This window comes from Anas platyrhynchos, chromosome Z, assembly GCF_047663525.1.
Source record: "Anas platyrhynchos isolate ZD024472 breed Pekin duck chromosome Z, IASCAAS_PekinDuck_T2T, whole genome shotgun sequence".
Lineage (NCBI taxonomy): Eukaryota > Metazoa > Chordata > Aves > Anseriformes > Anatidae > Anas > Anas platyrhynchos.
Window position 1 is genome coordinate 30,821,245 of NC_092621.1, and position 19,970 is coordinate 30,841,214.

General features: G+C 34.4%; 1 protein-coding gene across 9 annotated transcripts in view; it reads left to right on the plus strand.

Annotated features, from left to right (window-relative positions):
- The window catches only part of KDM4C (lysine demethylase 4C), a 275,814-nt gene that overhangs the window by 35,519 nt on the left and 220,325 nt on the right, over positions 1-19,970 (plus strand). For all 9 annotated transcript variants that reach the window (XR_011805754.1, XM_038170513.2, XM_038170514.2 and 6 more), the window contains 2 exons: positions 5,758-5,807; positions 15,846-15,949. Coding sequence is in view for 8 of the 9 variants with exons in the window: in XM_038170513.2 (XP_038026441.1) it covers positions 5,758-5,807; positions 15,846-15,949 (154 nt within the window). In the remaining variant the exon portion in view is untranslated. The remainder of the gene's footprint in view (positions 1-5,757; positions 5,808-15,845; positions 15,950-19,970) is intronic.

Consider the following 19,970-nt stretch of genomic DNA (forward strand, 5'->3'; position numbering starts at 1 on the left):
AGGAAAAAAAACATGAATCAAGTACTAGGATTGCTTAAATAGTGTGTTTGTTATTATAAATTGAGAAGAAACTGCAGCTGAATAGGGTGTCTGATCTATGAAAACCTGGAGCTGGCTTAGCAAGGAGTCCTGAAGTAATGAGCTGTGATACCACGCTTAACTTCTTGTCTGCTCATCCCAGAAAGCAGCTCAGAACTCTGAATTCAGTGCTTAGGCTCTGTGTACTGTGAGTGGGTGGAACTAGGTGCTTCCTAACAGAGTACACATGGTGAAGAAGTTGAGTGGGAAATAGACCAGTCTAGCCAGTAGGCAAGTCTACAAAGAGGGGGGGAATATTAGAAATTTTGTGGCTTAATCCACTAAGAACTGCATGAATGAGGATTTGAAAATATCTTCCTTAAGTTTTCCTAAGTCATCACTGGTGATGTAGGTGAATTGCTTACTTCTTTGAAGAAAATAAATAGATTTAGTCTCCCTATGTAAATTGGATTTACTGATTGCAACCAAAAATCCAACAACAAGTAAGAATGTTATTTCAATTCTTTTTTTATTTTCCAGTTGCATATCAACCCTGTATCTCCCAAGACTATCTCTTAATAGTTAGGTTAAGGAAATTCATTCTGTACTGTCCCATGTCACACGTTACGTGGGAGCAAAGGAGGAACATGGAATAGGGAAGATGTCTTTGTATAGATGAGGAATCTTGGATTCTAATGTGTTCTGCTAGAAAGTTTGATTTCCATTAGCTGGTCACTAGGTAAAAATGTAAGTGCTAAGACCAGGGAATCAAGACTTCCTGTGAATTTGAATTTATTGTATTTTTTTAAGCCATCAACTGGGGGGAGAGCAAAAAAAAAAAAAAAAAAGGTATTAATACATATTTCTCCCTCCAAACCAGTGGTTCTTTTGAATGTGTTTCAGACTGCTGTGTATATTGTGGAGATATTAGTACTCTTTTACAAGGCATCAGGATGATGTATATGTTTCAGAAATGTTATTTTCATATGTTAATGTCACAAACTGGCACAGCAGCATTATTACAGATAGGCAATCCCAAATTGTATAGAATGTTGTTTCCTGTGTTTTCTGTGGTGTTTTTTTTTTTTTTTTTTAAACCCTGGAGTTGCACTAATACAGTGACATTTCTAATCAAAATTTGTTCTGGCATTTTTTTCAGTCTCATTTTAATATCAGTACAGAAACGTAGCCATTTTAATTTCCTTTTTAGATAACCAAGAGCTCTGAGCAGGTTTCTTTCTTTTTTTTTTTTTTTTTTCTTATTCTGACCTAAGCTCATTATCAGGAGAAACAAATGGTTATACTGTGACCAGGAGAGCAAAAAGAACATGAAAGTAATGGAAAAAAAAACTATGAAATTATTGATAGGTAATGCACAGTATATAATGTACAGTAAATCATGCTCTAGCATTATTTAAAAATATTTGTAGTCCATTCGTTTAAATGAGTTTGAGTTTTCAATAAGTGCTTGTTATGTAGTATAATTATTTTCTGTTGTCTGATGTTTTTGCTACAGTCTGTCAAATGGAAATTTGAAAAAGTGAATAATGCTGTGGAGATACTAGTTTGTCTTGTGTTTTCTGAAATGTCTATTAGTTATTTCTTCTGAAGTATGTAATTTTCATCTGTGTTTTCCTTTGAGTTAATCCATTTCACAAGTGATCCACACGCTTGTCATTCTTATCTTCCAAGTGAGTTATGCTAAAGATTTCATTTCTGACGTAGAAGAAAATTAAAGAAAAGGAAGCACTTCTTTTTTTTACATCATTATATGGATGTGTCTCTGTGCAACATCCACACATTGTTAATAAAACTGAACTTGAGTAAAATCCGTATTTTTTTCCTGCACTGATTTTCTTTTTCTTTGACATGCAGGGTGAAACTGTTGTGTTTTACTGTAATGAAGTAGCTCTCCATTACTACAGGGAGAGAAAAAATAAATTCACTCTCATCTAACAGAAGATATGAAGGAAACAGTTCCTTAAAGGTTTTTTACATTTTGCATCTGAGTATAAAGCAAATATTAACCGAAGTTATTACTGTGCATTGCTATTTTCAGCCCTGCTTGCAGAATGTTGTTTGTTCATATCACAGTCAACTATCTTAACAACCGTATTTCCCAAGTTAAAGATAGGACTGAGTGATCATGGGTACTAGGCTATTGCCTGTTATTGTCTACCCTGGGGATCTGAGGTTTATAGGACAGGGAGCTTACATTGCCACTGTTCATATAAGATTGAGTTTTTATTAAAAAAAAAAAAAAGAAAAAGAAAAAAAATGAAGTTACTAGCTTTAAAGTACACTAAGAAATTTTGTATAAGCATTTAGTCTTGAAAACATAATAGAAATTATATCCGTGTCCTGCGTATATGTTTCAGAAACACAAATTGTTGACTTAGATTTAATAATTGTTAGTTATCTTGTTGGCAATACCCTTTAATTGATGAATTAGTATGTATTTGAGATCTCTTCTGAACAAGCAACAAACAGTGACTCCTCAACTTTAATCTGTCTCTTCAAAATTTTTAACAAATATGTCCTCCTGAGCTAATAAGATTAAAGTTTAGTTAGCACTAACAGAAATAACATTATTTCTTTCCATTTATCTGCTTCTTTGTATCCAAAAAGTTTCTCTTTGCCTCATAGTGATAAAGCATTTAAAATCCATTACATGTACTTCTGAAGAGGACAGGACTTGACCTTAATATATGAGGAGTCAGACAAACATTAGTGGCTGTTTGGAAATGTAGCTAAGTAGAGGCTGGGCACAAGAGGAGGGAAAATATTTTTCTGAAAGCTTTTAACGCTGCAGGTGTAGAGAAGAGATCAGTAACGGAAAGAGTGCGCGGTGTTTTCTGTGAGAGTTTCTATACTTTTTCAGCCTCTTCTTCTCCACGTGTATTTCTTTCCCCTAGTACTCAGTGATCTTTGGAGAGAGGAGGGTATGCTGGAAAAGTGAAATGCCATTATTAAGAGCTGATTTGAAGCTGCAGTGTAAGTCTGTAACACTTAACCCGGTGAGATGCTGTAGAACGTGTTTCAGTTCAGCTTGACAGTGGTTCTTACCTGTGTTGAAAGTGATGGAGTGTTCTGCAATATGAGAGAGTGTGTTGAAGGTGTTACATGACCTGGCTAAGGATGCTGAGAGGGATGTTTTTTTCACTGACAATGATCTGAGACAGAGCTTGGGAGTATTTTGTTCAATGTTCTGTGCAGCAGATGAAGCATCCAGTTAGATTTATGTCACCATACTTTGACTGATATCCAAGGCAGGTTCATATGTTTAATAAGTCTCAGTTTTCTAATAAATAGTATTTGGAACCAAGGAAAGTCATTACTCGAGCATGCCTGGAGAGTGAAACTGAGGCTTCCAATGATACTATGAAGGCAATCTCCTTTTCCTCATCCTCTAACTGTGAGAAGAGGGAAAGTAGCAACAGTGGGAAGAAATGAAGGATCAAGGAGTAGATGCTACCATGTTACCCCAAAAAAGACAGTGTTAAAAAACAGTAGCTTGTGTTGAATCACAGAATTATTTGGGTTGGAAGGGACCTTAAGGATCACCCAATTCCAACCCCCTGCCATGGGCAGGGACACCTCCCACCAGACCAGGTTGCCCAAAGCCCCATCCAGCCTGGCCTTGAACACCTCCAGGGACAGGGCATCCACACCTTCTCTGGGCAGCCTGTGCCAGTGCCTCACCACCCTCAGAGTAAAGAATTTCTTCTGAATATCTTATCTAAGTTTACCTTCTCCTAGTTTTAAACAACTCCTCTTAGTCCTATTGCTACAGCTTTTGATCAAGAGTCACTCCCCACCTTACCTGTAGGTACTGGAAAGCCGCTTTCCCTGGAGCCTTCTCTTCTCCAGGCTGAACACCCCCAACTCCCTCAGTCTGTCTTCATAGGAGAGGTGCTCCAGCCCCTTGGTCATTCTTCTGGCTCTCTGGACTCATTCTAGTATGTCCATGGTTGCCTTCTTAATGAATTATTGATTGATAATTTTAGATTCATTAAACAAATAGGTGTAGTCCAGTTAAGTCAAATGCCCTGTTTTATCATTTCAAGTGCCTTGTTGAGACCTCAGTTGTCAAGCTTTGTCTTTTTAGACTATTCATGAGTACTTAAATCTACAGGTACAAACAAACATGTAGCTCTCTATTACCACAAAAATTCAGTAAATCGTACTTTTGGAAGAACAATATACAAGAATAATTACAGTCCAATTAGAGACATAAGAAGTAAAGAAAAGTCTCTGTATTTATTTATTTATTTATTTTTAAGACATAAACACTATCTGTTCTGGTTTTAGTTGTGTATTTAATGACATACAATAGAATATGTAATGCTATACATAGCTATTTGTCTCCACTGGTGTGTGAAAGATACAAACGCACTTTTAGATTATTATGTATACACTGGTGCATGTGTTTTAAGCAGTGGAGAACAGACATAAATAGGTTGGAAGTATAAATGGAGGTAAACAATCAATTCTGTGAAGACAAGGAAATTCTGATTAAAACTGCAAGCAGTGAGCAGAGTCAAGTTGAAAGTTTCTTTAATAGCATTTGGAGTGGGTTGTCAGTAGGCATGGGCTTTGTTACACTTGTTCTATTTAAAGCACTGACTTTGGAAAAGTCTTGCTTCTGTGCAGCAGTTTAAGTTGAGATAGTGTAAAATAGTGTGTGTGTGGAGGTGAAAAGGAGAGCTTAAGATATGGGGTTGTTGTGCAAAGTGAGTCACTTGTTTCTTCTTAGTTGACAGGGAAGATCAATGAAATAGGTGTTCACAATATAGTAAAAGAAAAAAGCTGCATGTTCACTTTGAAAATGCAGGTTTGGACTATGCTAAATATGCATTTTCTCCTTTTCTGAACCGTATTTTTTTTACAAGGAAGAATCAATCTGAAGTTGTTGCAACATTAAACTGGAATGAAAGCTGTTAAAGTCAGAAATAAAGCGTAATGCACAGATATATGTGTAGTATATCTATTAAGTGCAGTAAATGTGTGAAATGTGTAAAGCATTTGTGTTTGCTCAGATTCTTCTTGTTTTATGTTCTTACTCATTTGTTGCAAATAGCTTATGGAATCTTCTAAAAATAGTTTATTGTTAGAACAGAGTGTTTCCAATCTGTACAATTTCTGAATTTAAAGAGCATATATTTGTTAGAATTAAAAAAAAAATTTAATTGTAATGTTTTACAAAGACAAGTAACCTCTTACTCCTTACCATTGGCAGTAAGACAAAATTGTGATGTCTAATGCTCATATTTTTTCTGTTGAACTCTTGTGTCTTGTGAAGCACAGTAAAAATCAGAGATTAAACCTGTATGAATTAGGTTTATTCTGTTACGTGGTTTTGTTTCATTTAGAAAATGTATCTTTTTAACTGGCCTGTTACAATCATGAAACATTGTCAATATACATGATTTTAAATAATGAATATAAAATTTCTGAACTGAATTATTGAACTACAATTCAATATACAATATGCAGTTCAATATACAGTTCGTATTAAATATGAACTGTATTATGATATTAAAGCTATAAATATGCTAAAATATTTTCTCTAGGGTAACTTAATCTTTATTTTTTTTCTTAGAAAATAGTATATTTTTCCTACATAATTTTTCATTTTTAATCTTCTTGTTTTCTATGTTTTGGGGGTACTTACTGTATGTGAAATAATTTTTAGTTTAGTAATCATGTCTTTAAACATTTTCTTCATCTGAATTTTAGGTATGCTATTCCTCCAGAACATGGGAAGCGACTTGAAAGACTAGCTCAAGGTAATATTTTCAGTATTTCTGTATGTAGGATATTTGAAGGACAAACCTCCAGCAAAATGACAAACATTTTTCTCTACTAACTTGCAGTGTTTTATTACTTCTAAATATTGTGTGACTTTTATCTGTCAGTAGTAAGTTTACAAACCAGGAACACTTTTTAGTACTCTGAGGAATTTTAAAGAAACAAAGCCTTTTTCTTAGTATTTTATTTTGTACTGACATTTTTAGGTTGGTTAAGTTTATGAAAATGAGACTTGGTATTTTGCCCTTTTTATTCATTAGATTTTCATTGCCAGTATCTTTGCCTCCTTCTGTGCCCTTGCTTTCTTTCCCTTGTCATAGCTTTTCATAAAGAACTTTTGAATTTGTAGCTGATCTTAGCCAAATTTGATTCAAAGAAATGTCGAAGATAGTTGAGTGTCCAGAAGGTTCATGGAAGTTAATGACAGGGTAGAGGACGGAAACCTAGTTAGTACCTCTGGGAAAGAGGAGTCAGACAAAATGTACCAACTCTAAATCTTATTTGGTAGCAGCCAGTGAACAGGCATAATAAGGTACTTTAGCCAAAGCACTTACTGGCTTTTGCCCTCCAGAGGTGTGAGGAGCATCTTTTGAGAAGGAGCAGAAGATACTATTGTGGGGATGAGATCTAAGGATGAGGCTAATTTAAGTGAAAATTCTTCTTGCACATAAGCTAAATAAAGCTACAGCTCTCCTTTTGTTTCTAGATTTAGAGTGCCTATCTATAAATGCAGAAATAATTAGGCATATTTCTTGGTCAGACAGCTCATGTTTTACAGCCTGCTATCAATGATATTATGTAAGGAATACCATTGAAAGCTGGTAACTGGATATTGACTGCTGGGGTTTAACTGGGCACACAGCTGTTTAATCACTCCCAGCAAGTGGAAAGGGGGAGAGAATCAGAAGAAGGTAAAAACTTGTGGGCTGAGGTAAAGACAATTTAAGAGGACCGAAAAAGAATGAAAAATAATAAAAATAAATAAACTGTTGTATATATATAAAACAAGTGATGCACAGTGCAATTGCTGACCACCTGCTGATCAATGCTCAGCCAGTCTCCAAGCAGCCCCTCCCAGCCAACCCCCCGGTGTTACTGTTCAGGGTGGTATGACATGGTACAGACTGTCCCTCTGGCCACTTTGGGTTAGTTGTCCTGGTTCTGTCCCCTCCCTGCTTCTTGTGCACCCCTAGCAGGGCAGTGCAAGAAGCTGAGGAGTCCTTGACTTAGTGCAAGCACTGCTCTGCAGCAACTAAAACATCAATGTGTTAATCAGCATTATTTTTCTCATAAAACACAGCACGATTACTGGCCACCATGAAGCAAATTACCTCTGCCTCAGCTGAAACCAGGGCACAGGGCCATCATCTGGAAATGTTTCTAATTTTCTTTTTGTATCTGTTTATGTGCATATATATGCTTGATGTTTAAACTAGTCACTGCGATCACTAATATGATATGAATGTGTTACTGAGATGTGAAAGTGAAGATGTGAGCTCACACTCATAAAATAAAAAACAAAAAAGACAAACACATCAAAAAGATAGATTTCAATCTGGATAATTACTTATACTGTTCCTAAATTTTCCCTTTTTTTTTTTTTTAGTTGAGAAAATTGCCACTTTTCTACTTTCTCCATCCTTCTCTATGACTTTAAAAGCACAGAACTCTTCTTATGCATACCTTGAGGCTGTTATTTTCACTGATAAGCAAATTGATGCATGAGATAGACAGGGCAAGTGACATGGACTTATGCTAAGATAGGTTAATAGATATTTGTAAGATTTATAGGAAATGAGCTGGGAGTAAAAGGATAGAGATATGGAGAAGGTTCAGAGAGAGACAGCGGAGGGACAGTGGTGAAAACTTTATATTAAGTTTTAATAATTAAGACTGTTAACGTTATTTATAAGTTTTTATTCTGGAGAAGAATAAAATGGAAACAGGTATGATAAAGACCTGTGGTGATTGGCATGGAAAAGGTGACTAAATGGTGAGTGTTCATTGGATCTTCCAGTACATATGCAGACTCTGAAGGTTCTCAGAAGATTAAAATCCAATAATAATAATAAAAATTTACGTGGATTCAGGGGGAGACTGAACTATGCTGGCAAAGAAATCTGCTAGAGGATATGTAGGAGCTGATTCTGGCTTTGGAATTCTTTGACACACACCTTGGCAGATTACAAAGGGGAAGCAAAGATTTGATGCTGTATTTTAACTATTCTCTACGTCTACTTCTGACATTTTCTGGGAAGATGATCTCAGTATCTGCATTTGATATGTTTTGGCTGCTCTAATGTTTATTACAGAATTTCATATTGACTGTTATAGCTGTGCAGCATTTTAAAATGAGCTACTCATATTTAAATGTTTTATAATGACTCTATCCAAACCTTTTTTATTCTTTTTTTTTAATTCCTTTTTTTTTTTTTTTTTTAATAAAGAGTGGGGGAGGAGAGAAGGAGAATAGGCAATTTCAGCAACACGTGTTTACTTCTTTCTAAGAATTAACTGAAAGTGAAGGACGGCACTGTTTGGTACAGGCTTTAAAAAAAAACAAAAAACGATCTCAGATTTTTCTTTGACATAACCTGTTTTTCCATGGATATTAGACTTACTTTCCAAATCTGTAGAGGTAAGTTATTTTTGATAGGCATGCTTTGCTAAATGTTTTTTAAATACAAAACCAACCAAACCAAAAAAAAACCTGGAGAAAAGGAGGCTCGGGGCGACCTTATTGCTCTCTACAGATACCTTAAAGGAGGCTGTAGTGAGGTGGGGGTTGGTCTGTTCTCCCACGTGCCTGGTGACAGGACGAGAGGAAATGGGCTTAAGTTGTGCCAGGGGAGTTTTAGGTTAGATGTTAGGAAGAACTTCTTTACCGAAAGGGTTGTTAGACATTGGAACAGGCTGCCCAGGGAGGTGGTGGAGTCTCCATCCCTGGAAGTCTTTAAAAGACGTTTAGATGTAGAGCTTAGGGATATGGTTTAGTGGGGACTGTTAGTGTTAGGTTAGGGGTTGGACTTGATGATCTTGAGGTCTCTTCCAACCTAGAAATTCTGTGATTCTGTGGAAAAAAAACAAAACAAAAAAAAAACACACGTATTTTCATGGGAATTTATGTTGCATATTGTAAACTTCTATAATATTAGCAGACTGTATGGTGAGAGTGCTCAGACCTCTTATTGCTTCTAATAGTGTCTCAATACTTAAGAGGAACAGGACAAAGCGTGGGGGAGCAATGGAAATTTCCAAAGCTTCTGTTTGTCACAAGCTGATAGGATATATGGTGGGGGGAAGCAGTGTCTTAATCTCAGAATGTCTTCGTTAGAGTTGGGTAGTAGGCTAAATAGGACTTCAGGCTCACCCAGTGCAACAGTTCTTACGGCTAGAACTACTACAGTAATGCAAGACAGGCAGGGGTCAGGCCTAAGGAGCATTGGCATTGGAATACACATACACCTTCTTTCACAGCTGGGAACAGGAACGCAGTTCCTTGATTATTAGTCATCCTTAGCTTTATTTAGTGAAGCTGCCCAAGCATGCCAAATCAGCCTTTTTCAGTGCACACCTGCATGGAAGTTGTGTACTACTGCTTATAATTAGTGCTACAAGTTATAAAGGTGTGTGATGAATAGAAGTCTACTTTCCTTGATGAATCATGATAAGTATGATCAAAACTTAATTATTTTTATTTCAGAACCAGGTTTTGAACAGTGAGTAGCAATTAAAAGATAGGATCGGATATTGAACAGTGAAGATAAAATTTCAGATGTTATTTATTATATTCAGTGGGTGAAACTGGATTTGTTTCTGTTGGAAAATTACATGCTCATGTTGAGATTTTTACTGTAAAAGCAATGTAAGGTATGCAAATTAGTTTTACAGACAAACACCATCTTTGAAATTTCCTAAATTTTCAGTGTTTGACTTCTACCTTGCTTTTCGGTGAATAGGGTGTTTTCATGGTATTTTTGGTCCAGCTAGTAGCTTACAGTATGGAAGATGCAGTTCTTCTAAGAATATTCTTCTAAGAAAGTTCTAAGAAGTTCTAAACATACAGATGATGAACTTTATGCTCATTTTAACATACTTTCACTTATTTGTAAACTTCCATTTCTGATTATACTTATAGAGGTTAAGACTTCTCTGATCTTTTACTTTGCAACAGCTGCCTGCTGAAATACAGTTTGAATTTCACAGTAGGGTAAATTTAGGGTAGGGATACAGAAGGGTATGTTAATAAGGTGAATATGAAAAGTTAGCGACATGGCTATAATTTACTTAATGTTAAATATTAATGCAACATAACATAAACAAGTCAATACTTAATGTTTATTAATTTTTTTCAGTCATATTTCTATAGGACTGCAACATCTGAAGAAAAGTAGTTTATGCAGGAAGGCTAACTGCTGACTAATGCTTACTGAATCAACTGAATGCTCCTATAATAATTAAAATAATAAAATATTACATTAAATGTGGCAGGTTGTCTAAGTCAAGGCAGCAGTTGATACATTAAAATTAAAGGAAGGTTAGTATATTTTCCATTATCTTGTCTGCACATCACAATTATCATACATACCTTTTGTGCATGAATGCTCTCATCTTTGCTTTCCAGTGAAATCTTGATTGACTGGCACCTACAAATATTTTATCTGAAAGACATTAGACTTGCTTCTAATAAAGGCAACAGTTTGATTTTGCCCTTCAGCTGCTTTCTCATTTATGTAGGATTTTTTTCAATTTTATGTAGACATAAATGTAATAAAAATCTCAAGTGAGCTGTTACTGCAATTTTTATACTTGTTGTTATGTTAATCTGTAATACTGTGGTATTCTTAAGGATTTTTTGTTTCACAAAATGGGTTAGAAAATAAAGAGAATAGCAGCAGCGTGGCAAATCATAAATGACATTTGGAAGGATTTTCAAGTTCTTTTAATGGTTGATTTAATTGCAGAAATTATTTTAGAGAAGAGATGACATCTATCTGATGTTCAGTTATGTTGCAGAAGAAACTAAAGTAAAACTTTGAAACATTCTATGTATGTAGTGGTGTTAGAAAAAGCTTTGTATGTTATATAGTATTAATTAATCTACTTGATGCAGAAGTCATTACCTGTTACATATGAAAATGACTACAAATAATTGTTTAAATGGAATTTGATGTAGAACTTGCATAATTTGCAAGGCTCTTAACATCTGAAAACTGCAGCTGCTGAAGAATTGGAATTTATCTCAATTGATAGTTAAGTGAGTCAAGAAAGTCACATATAAGAGATAATAAACTCAGGGCTGTAACATAATCATCTGGGCATAATAACACTTATATTTCACAGAACTTTCTTCTTTTGTGTCTTTTGTACTCTTTGCTTTATACAGCATACAGATTGCCACTGCTGCTTTGTGAGGAATGTTGCCATGCAAACTTATCCTCTGAATTTCTTTTATGTACAATACACTAAGTTAAATTAAATTAATTCAAATCATGGCAAATTAATTTTAAGATGTTATCTTATTTCTATGTATACTTACCAAAGCAAAATGTAGAAAATAGACTAGAAAACGCAATCTTTATTTGCCCGTGTTCCAAGAGTAGATCTTGCGATCTCTGAACTATGATTGATACTTTGTATGTTCTGCAGTCCTTTAAATGAATATCTACGTAAGTGAAAAATCACCTTAATTTTGAGCTTTCTTTCTTAATTACTTAGTTGGGATTAATTTTAACTACCGTAAAGTTAAATTACACTAAAGGTATTTGCAATTTAGGATGTTCTCCTATGATGCAAATTTTATATTTTTATTTTCAAATAGTATTAATAAGATAAAAATATTACATGCTTAATGTAAAATTTGAGGTGAAGACTTGAGTGTGAAAGTGAAGAAAAAGATAGGAATTATGGCCTCATTCATTCCCTGGTTAGAATTTGATTTGAAAGTTCCCTATGAATATGATTTTTGTGTGTTTGTTAAATAATTACTTAATTTCCAGCCAGACTGTGATATCTTTGATCATATAAGATAATATTTAGTCACTTGCCTTGTGGATTCTACTTGCATGCTTACGAATTACTAATTTGAGAAGAAAAATACCATAATTTGTTCATTTAAAATCATAGCCAAGTGGTTTAACTGAAATCACTATGAACACATTACTAGTAGCATATGGAAGTATTCCAGTTGTTTTAAGAATGCTGATCAACTGGAGGATAAAACCCAACCCAATTCAGTTTTCATGAGAGATAACTGGTGATGATACAACTGGTCACCTGATACAACCTGTAGCCTTAGGTTGGAAAAAAAGTTATAAAGCTGTATGGGTAACGATGCTCACTGTCCCTCAATAATTAATTGAGCCAGCCTTATTTTGAATTTGTCTTTTTCCTTGATCATTTTCATGCACTCTTTAGTGTGTCTCACTGCAGCAGTGTTGTATGCATGTTTGAATCTTGTCTTCGTCAGATGCAGCTAGCAATCTGCTTAGTAGCCTCTGCTGCCAGCTTCCCATAAAGATGAGAATGGTTTGACTTGTGTCTGGAAAATGGATCATAAAACCAGAAATTCCATAAAGGTGACATTTTCTAGTAAAGGGGAATAGTCTTCACTGGCCTAGCGATAACAACCAAAACAGTTTTATTAGCGCAAATAGCATTGTTTACCTTGTGTAAAGTTATCTTATTTTGGTTTATGTTACTTGACAGAGTATGTATGTGGAGTTATCTGAGAGCATGTTTTTGATTCTCAGCACAGTCTGAAGCCTGTGTTTTCACATAATCTTTGCTTTTGTTGCTTGTGCTAACTACATAAGGCTGTTAAAAAGCTTGAGTGGGACCTTCTGTTTGCTGTATAAATGTACTCTACCTGCAGTGTATGTGTTTGTACCCAAACATTTGTCCACCATATGTTGAATCATGTTCTTATCTTGGAGATCATTCTGATCTTCTCTAGATATTTAGAATATCAGTTTCTTTAAATTGATTGGAGAATTTTGAACCAGATTGTCTGTTATCTTGTAGGTGAAAATCATTGTGCAACCTATCTGCTGTGCCCTAATCTTTGAATACTGATCTTTGGCTCTTCTGAAGGAATTGTTTTGAATCATCATTTTGTGTTCTGTGTAATCATTTATGAGAGGGTGAGTAGGGAAGAGGATGGGTAGAGTACAGATGATGAAATGTAAGTATTGAGAGTAGGGATAGAAGAGGTCTACCAGGTCTCAAAAGGCTGTGTGAAATTGGGGTTGCACAAAATAATAACACAAAATAACCACTTTTGTAGACTTAATGTAGAGCTAATGAGTGCTTAATTTCATGTAATTAATAAAAGCATGAATCTGCTACGGAACTTGAATTCTAGATTGCAGTATTTTTTTCTAGATTTGCAGTCTTGTTGTGGGAATTCACTAGGTATTCAGGATTAATGTGAAACCTGTAAATTGGTAATTCTAAGATCAACTTAAGTGTTTGCATGATTCTGATCTGGGATCAAAAATAATTGAAAATTTAACAAAGGAGATAGAAGATTATATGGTGTTTTTATTATTTAAATTGCAGTGTTCTGTGAGAAAGCTTATTCCTCTCTGTCTGTGCATTTAATGTATTTGTGAAGGTCTTGTGAAACTTCCAATGTAACGTCCTCTATTCAGTGGATTAGTAGGTCTTTAGATATCCTTTAGCCCATTCTCTTGCAGGGTTTTTCTTTGCTGAAGGAAAAGTTGCGTGACCTTATCTTTAGCCTGGGTAGAACAAAAGACCTTCTGATGAATAGTCTTATAATGAGGAGATACTACCTTCCTTTCTTCCTTTGTTCATTGAAGGGGAGCATTTCTGAGAATGGGACTGGAAAATTTGTGTGTCCAAGCATCGACTTTGAAAGAGTCGGAAAAATATTTTATAGTGACATAGAATGTGTTGGCAGCACCTTTGATTTCACTGGTAGGGCCCTGTAATCACAACGAATGTCAGTAAATGCTGTAAATTCCTCTTAATAGATTTAAGTAGTGTAAGTGTATGTTACACCTTTGATCCTTAGGGGAACATTTTATCCAGTAACTTAGAACAAAAATCATTCCGACAGGACTGGGGAGTATGCTAGAAAAGAATGTGCAGAGAACGTGCCAATGTAGTGTGTTCATTTTAAGATGGCTACAGAGTTCTAGGATGGTTAATGGATGTAAATGTGAGAATTATATTAGAAAGAAACTAAATATGACAGTACAGAATAAACTGTATATTATGGAAAATTGCTGAGATTTCATCTATTTAGACTATACCATCTACCATCTTATATATTAGATGGTTAATTGATTTGAAGTTGTTATTCATCTAATAGTGATGTTAGTTTAGTAGTGTTGTTGTACCAGGCTTGACACTGTTTCTGTGAATGGCAGAATAATGTTTACTTGAGAGGAGGGATACAACTACTTGTCCAAGCACAGTAAATTGATGACAGAAAGTCATTTCTTACTGGTTAAATGACCTGTTGCTAATTTCATATCAACTAAACAAAATTTTTATACTGTTAGCTATTTTGTTTTCTGCATTTTTCTTGAGTGACCTCTTCTGCTTTCATACATTTACCAGACATTTTTTTCTTCCCAGCAAAACAATTTATAATGCAGGTTGGAGAAAGTTGAGTGGTGTTCTTGGTTAATACATTAACCAAAAATTACTGAATTACTATTAATACTGTTATTAAGGAGACTTTTTCATAATGAGTAGTTGATTTTGTATCTGTTAGTTATGGCAAATTCCTTTGTGCCTTAACTCTGCTTTCTGGAAATTAAGAGAAATTTTTGAAATGATTACATTTAGGAGCGTTTTATTTTTCAATAGTAGCCCATGAAACTTTCTAAAGTTGCTGAAATCACTTAGGAATAAATGGCATACAGTGGAGTAAACTATTGATGTTAGTAAGTCTTGGTAATGTTGGAAAAAAATACTCTCTCCAGAAGAAAATGAAATAAATTAATGAAGTTGGACTTCATAAAAATGTGTTATTTTCAAATGTTGTATGCTTGATACAGTAAAATAACACATTTTCTGTGATTGTTATATGGATGAATTGTAGTTCATCCTGTATCTAGATACTATATATCTCTTGGTGATTCTTGGTAATGTTCTAGTGCAAACACTAAAAAGACTGTAAAGATTAATAATAAAAATATCTTCTTACAACAACAAAAATAATAGCTTCTAGTCGTGGCTGATTGTTAAAGGGAGACAATTTACTCATTACTGTAGTTCTGTTGATTTGTTAGTGCTAACATTTTGTAAGACTTGAGTGATGTTAGATTTTAACACAGTCAAAAATGACTTTTTGACAAAAGTCAAAGTGAGGTGAATGTAACTTTGCTCTCGTCAACTGGATTGTATCATTAGTTAATGAACCAAGCGTTAATGAAATGGTGCATAAAAAATCGAGAAAATTGAAATCTGAATAACAGACTTTGTTCATAGAATCAGAACAAGATGTAAAGAAGCAAGAACAACAACAACAAAAAGCAACCTGTCTCCTTCCCCCCATTTATAATTGCATTAGATACCTCTGTGAACTTTGGGGAATAGTTAAGAATGATGCTTCCATACTACCTGGCCTTTTTTAGATAGATTTTTTTTTCCTGTATAGATGATATGTGCTAGCTAAATGTAATAATTGTAGAGTCTTCCTACATTTTAATAATGTGGTTGATTTTCAGGTGTGCAGGGGTTGGAGTATAAACATGAAAGTGGAAAAATACAGAGTAAAGTATTTCTGGAAAAGGAAAGAAAAGGATACCCAAATTGTATGTTGAAAAAATATTTCAGTTCTTTAAAAAACAAAAGCTGAAAATCAGCTAAAAAATGTAGGAGATGAATTTGCCTTTTATACAATTTTCTCAGCAGCTAACAATGTCAGAATAAATAAAAATACAAAAAGTTTGAAGTGTTGTTCAATATAAAAAAAATATAAAAATATCCTTGTTATTTTAATTAAAGAATACCCAATTTTGCTTCTCTTGCCTTACTAGGTTTCTTCCCAAGCAGCTCTCAAGGATGCGGTGCTTTTCTTCGCCACAAGATGACACTGATTTCTCCCTCCATATTGAAGAAGTATGGAATTCCTTTTGACAAGGTATGTTTGTGTTTATTTCTAAACTGTGCATTCGTATGTTGAATTATTTTGTGTTTATTGTAAGATCGTTCGTAGTGAAGTTGAGGCAAAATTATATTTTTTTTAGGCACAGACTCCATGAGAAGATGAAAACAAGTGTTTTTAATGCTAGAAATCTCACATGATTTAGCTTGGAATTTTCCAGTAGAGAGCACTCACAGTTGTCACAGTCTGTACCCTGAAAGTATCTGTGCTTTTAAGGGATCACCGTTATTTTTTCTTTCTATTTTACTTCCACGAAAGCTTGCATGTGATTTTTAGCTGTCTGAAACCCTGCTTAACTAGCTGTATTAATAAAAATTATATACCTAAAATCTTAAAATAAATGCTTAATTTTTTAATGTCTATTGCTTTTCTGATGTAATTTAATAGAACTGTATTATGATATAAAAATCCTCAGAGTATTTACAGGGTGGAGTAAAACTGAAAGAACTGTTACGTAATTTAAAATACATAATACAAAAAGCTGTAGTATTACAAAGACAGAGAATGGTTATTTTGGTATTTTGGACTGTTGGGTAGTAGCAGACTGGATACTTAAGAACAAATTTATATATACAGGAAGCGGGAAAAAGAAATTTTAGTATTCATTGTAGATGAATTTAGAACTTAGCTGCTTTCAAAAATGTCTGAAGTTTTCTGTTTGTTATTCTTCCCTACAAGATTTTCTTCCCAATTTTTTCACTTAGAACATTTTCGCTTGAACTTTGAACTTCCTGTAGGTGTCAGATAGTAAAAGCATTTCTACTGCATTGCTTTTTCCTTAAGTATATGTATTTTATATACTGAATGTTTTATAAAATTCTAAATATCTAAATTCAATGGTTTTGCAAGCATGCTTAGAAGACTACCTCTTGATTTGGAAATTCCCCAGCCTGAACATCTGTTTATGTTATTCCAGGATCATAAAAGCCTTTTGATCACTAATCAGTTATGATTCTCACTCTGTTCTTGCTGCAAAGTAGTCCTGTAAACTGTCCTCACCATACCCCTCTTTTATTCTTGATGTTTCTGTTGCTTCTGTATTTGTTTATTGGTATCATGTGGACCTTTGTATACAAACTCAGCTTCTCACGTTCCCCTGTGCAGTATATAGGATTATGCAGTGCTTTCCATCTCTTTCAGTTGTTTATGTGACAGTAGGAAATGAAGCCCACAAAAACACTTAAGTGAATGTTTATATATATATTATATAGAAGCATAAAATACTACAACCCACAAAACACAGCAGGCAATATTTTAGGTGAATGAATACAGAAACAGGTAATCTCAGAGCTATAGGATAACTTTATGATATCCTGTAATTTGTAGCCTAAATAATACCACCTGAAGTGAATCCATTGTTCAAGAAGTAAATATAATTAGAGATTATGTCCTTAAATGTATTCTACTACAGATACTTGTCAACAATATAAAATGTTCTCAAACATTTATACCATTGTCAACAACAACATTGATTATCAATAGCACTATTACTAGTAAAACAGCAGTAACTGGCACTAGACAGTTATGTAACGTTTTTAGTAAAACAGTAAGTACAAATTTAAAAAGGTTATTTGATTAAAAGAATCTTGTGAGAAATACAGCATTAGTCTTAAGACAGGGAATATATTTGGGATGAAGCCATTGATTGTATGCCTTTTGGAAGATTACTTCACTTTTTATGCTTAAATCAACCTATGTATAAAATTGAAGAAATGTAGGCATTTAGTATCATACTGCCTGCCTTGGAAAACAAGCTTCTTTTTGAATAAATTACTAATAGAAAAGAGTAGTTTGTTTTCTGAATGATGTATTATCATATGGAAATGTAGTTGCTGCATTCAGTTTTTGTGATATATAGGTAACTACTGATTCCCTTCATAACCTTGTGCTTTATCATGAAATGTCAGATGAAACCTTCCAAAATGAAAGGTTTTATAACTGGATTTATAGTTTTGGATTTACTGAATTTTACTCTGAACAATATGAGTTTGGGTAGTTTGTGTTTGAAGTAGCATCTTGCTGAATGCCAACGGATTTGTTTTCAGTACCACACATTTGAGGTGGTGAAGGAGTTGATGTTCTTATTTCAGAGTATTGATTTAACCTGTATTCTATGTTTTTTAAATGAAAGTGCTAGAAATAGTTAAAAATTTAAGTTTGGTTCTGTCACCTAGTGTTCGGAGAAAGCAGACTGTACCCAAGTGTAATTGTAATTAATGGGATTCAGTGAGAAAGTGAATAGAGAAAACCAGGCTGTGATCTCTCATGGCTCAAAGTGATAGAAGTGGAAATGTGCTGAACGCTGATAAGACAGCCTACGCCTACCAGGTGGCAGCTGAACTGCTGCTTGTTGCAATAGAACACCTGCTAAACTGTCAGCAGTGGGAGGGTGTATTGAGATAAATTTTGGAGTTGCTAGCATTGAGAATAATCTTTCTTAAACATTCCCACAGCGATTGTTGGAGTACTACAGTAGCAGTTATAATATATGCACCTGTATCTGTGTTTGCATGTATACACTGCATATGAACCCACAAAAATATTAACCTTGCGAAGTGCAAATGCAAAAAGTAAAATACTATTTTTAATTCCTTAGATTTTCTGCTAAGCATGTTTTTCTTATTTTTCCTCTTTGCAGCCTCCCATAATACTATCAGAAATTTGCATCAGAAATTTGCATCAATAGGTGAAACATTAACCCTGTGTATTTATTCTTGCATTAAGCATAATAAGCACAGAAAGGATTCGTAAAACTATCAGATGAAAACTTTGAGGGTTCTAAAAGCAGATTCTTAATAGAAAAAATATTCCAAACTGTGATTTTAATTTTGGTAATTGTTTAAAGTATTTCACTTTTTGCTACTTAAAACCGTGGGTTTCCCTTAAAAAAAAAAAAAAAAAAAAAGTGTCTTTATTTGCCTTTCCAACTCCTTAGTTGCTGTATTGCTTATACAAAGCACTGTCACACAATGAAAATCTATTTCATCTCTAGGAAGTCTCATATTTTGCTGTAATCAGTAAATGTGTCTTGTTGAACAGTCATCTGTCATTGCTCAGATTATCTGCTGAGTTTAAGTGGATGTTTGCTTTTTAGTGAGCCTGTCTTCTGATGTGTTTGTCATGTAAAAAGACACATCAGGTTATGGGGAATCTCATTTGACTGTTTACTTCTGAATCTTCTAGTTTATTAACTTTTAGCGGATAGTTGAGAAGACAGCATGCCATTTCTGGTCTTTGGCTAGTCTGTCCTCAATATAGTCTTTGTGTCTGACTTTATAGAGGTATGGCTTTAATCTCCCAGAAAGAACATCAGCGAGTGACCAGAAGTGCTGTCTTTTTCTTCATCTCCAGAGGAGAGCATCAGTCCATGAGAGTGCATGAGATGAACGTTTCTTATTTTGCTTCTTGAAAAAGAATATCATGACCAATTTTTGCTTACCTTACTCCATGTTCTTGTAATTTATTCTGGAATCTTTTTATATCTGATGTCCGATCTTGCAAACTGCTAGGAATTTGGTTTCTTTCAGTCTATACAAAATACAGTCAATTTCATTTTTTTCTTCCTGTAACTTTGTGTTGAGTCAATGGTCTCAGCACACTTTTATTTTGATTGCTATTTGTTCTACTTGGAAAGAACAGAGTTTCTATTTAGAACTACCCTTGCTTATTTTCTAAAGCAGTGCCAGAGCTTAATTGTAGTCAAGTTTTTCCTCTTTGAGAATCTTCTTTGAGGTCCCCTGTTCTGTAGGTATGTAGAATTATGGCCATGAGTAGTACTGGAATTATGTCCATTATGCTTAAAGAGAATGAGTAGAAGAACAGAGGCACATTAAAATCAAATTTAAAGTAATGCTTAAGCAATTAAAATGCTACTTTAAAAGTGGGACATACTAGATTGTATATCCAATGCAAGAATCCCCTTTGGTGTTAGTAGACGTAATGCTGAATAATTGGTGCAATGCCATTGGTAATTCTTACTTCTCATTTCCTGTCTGAA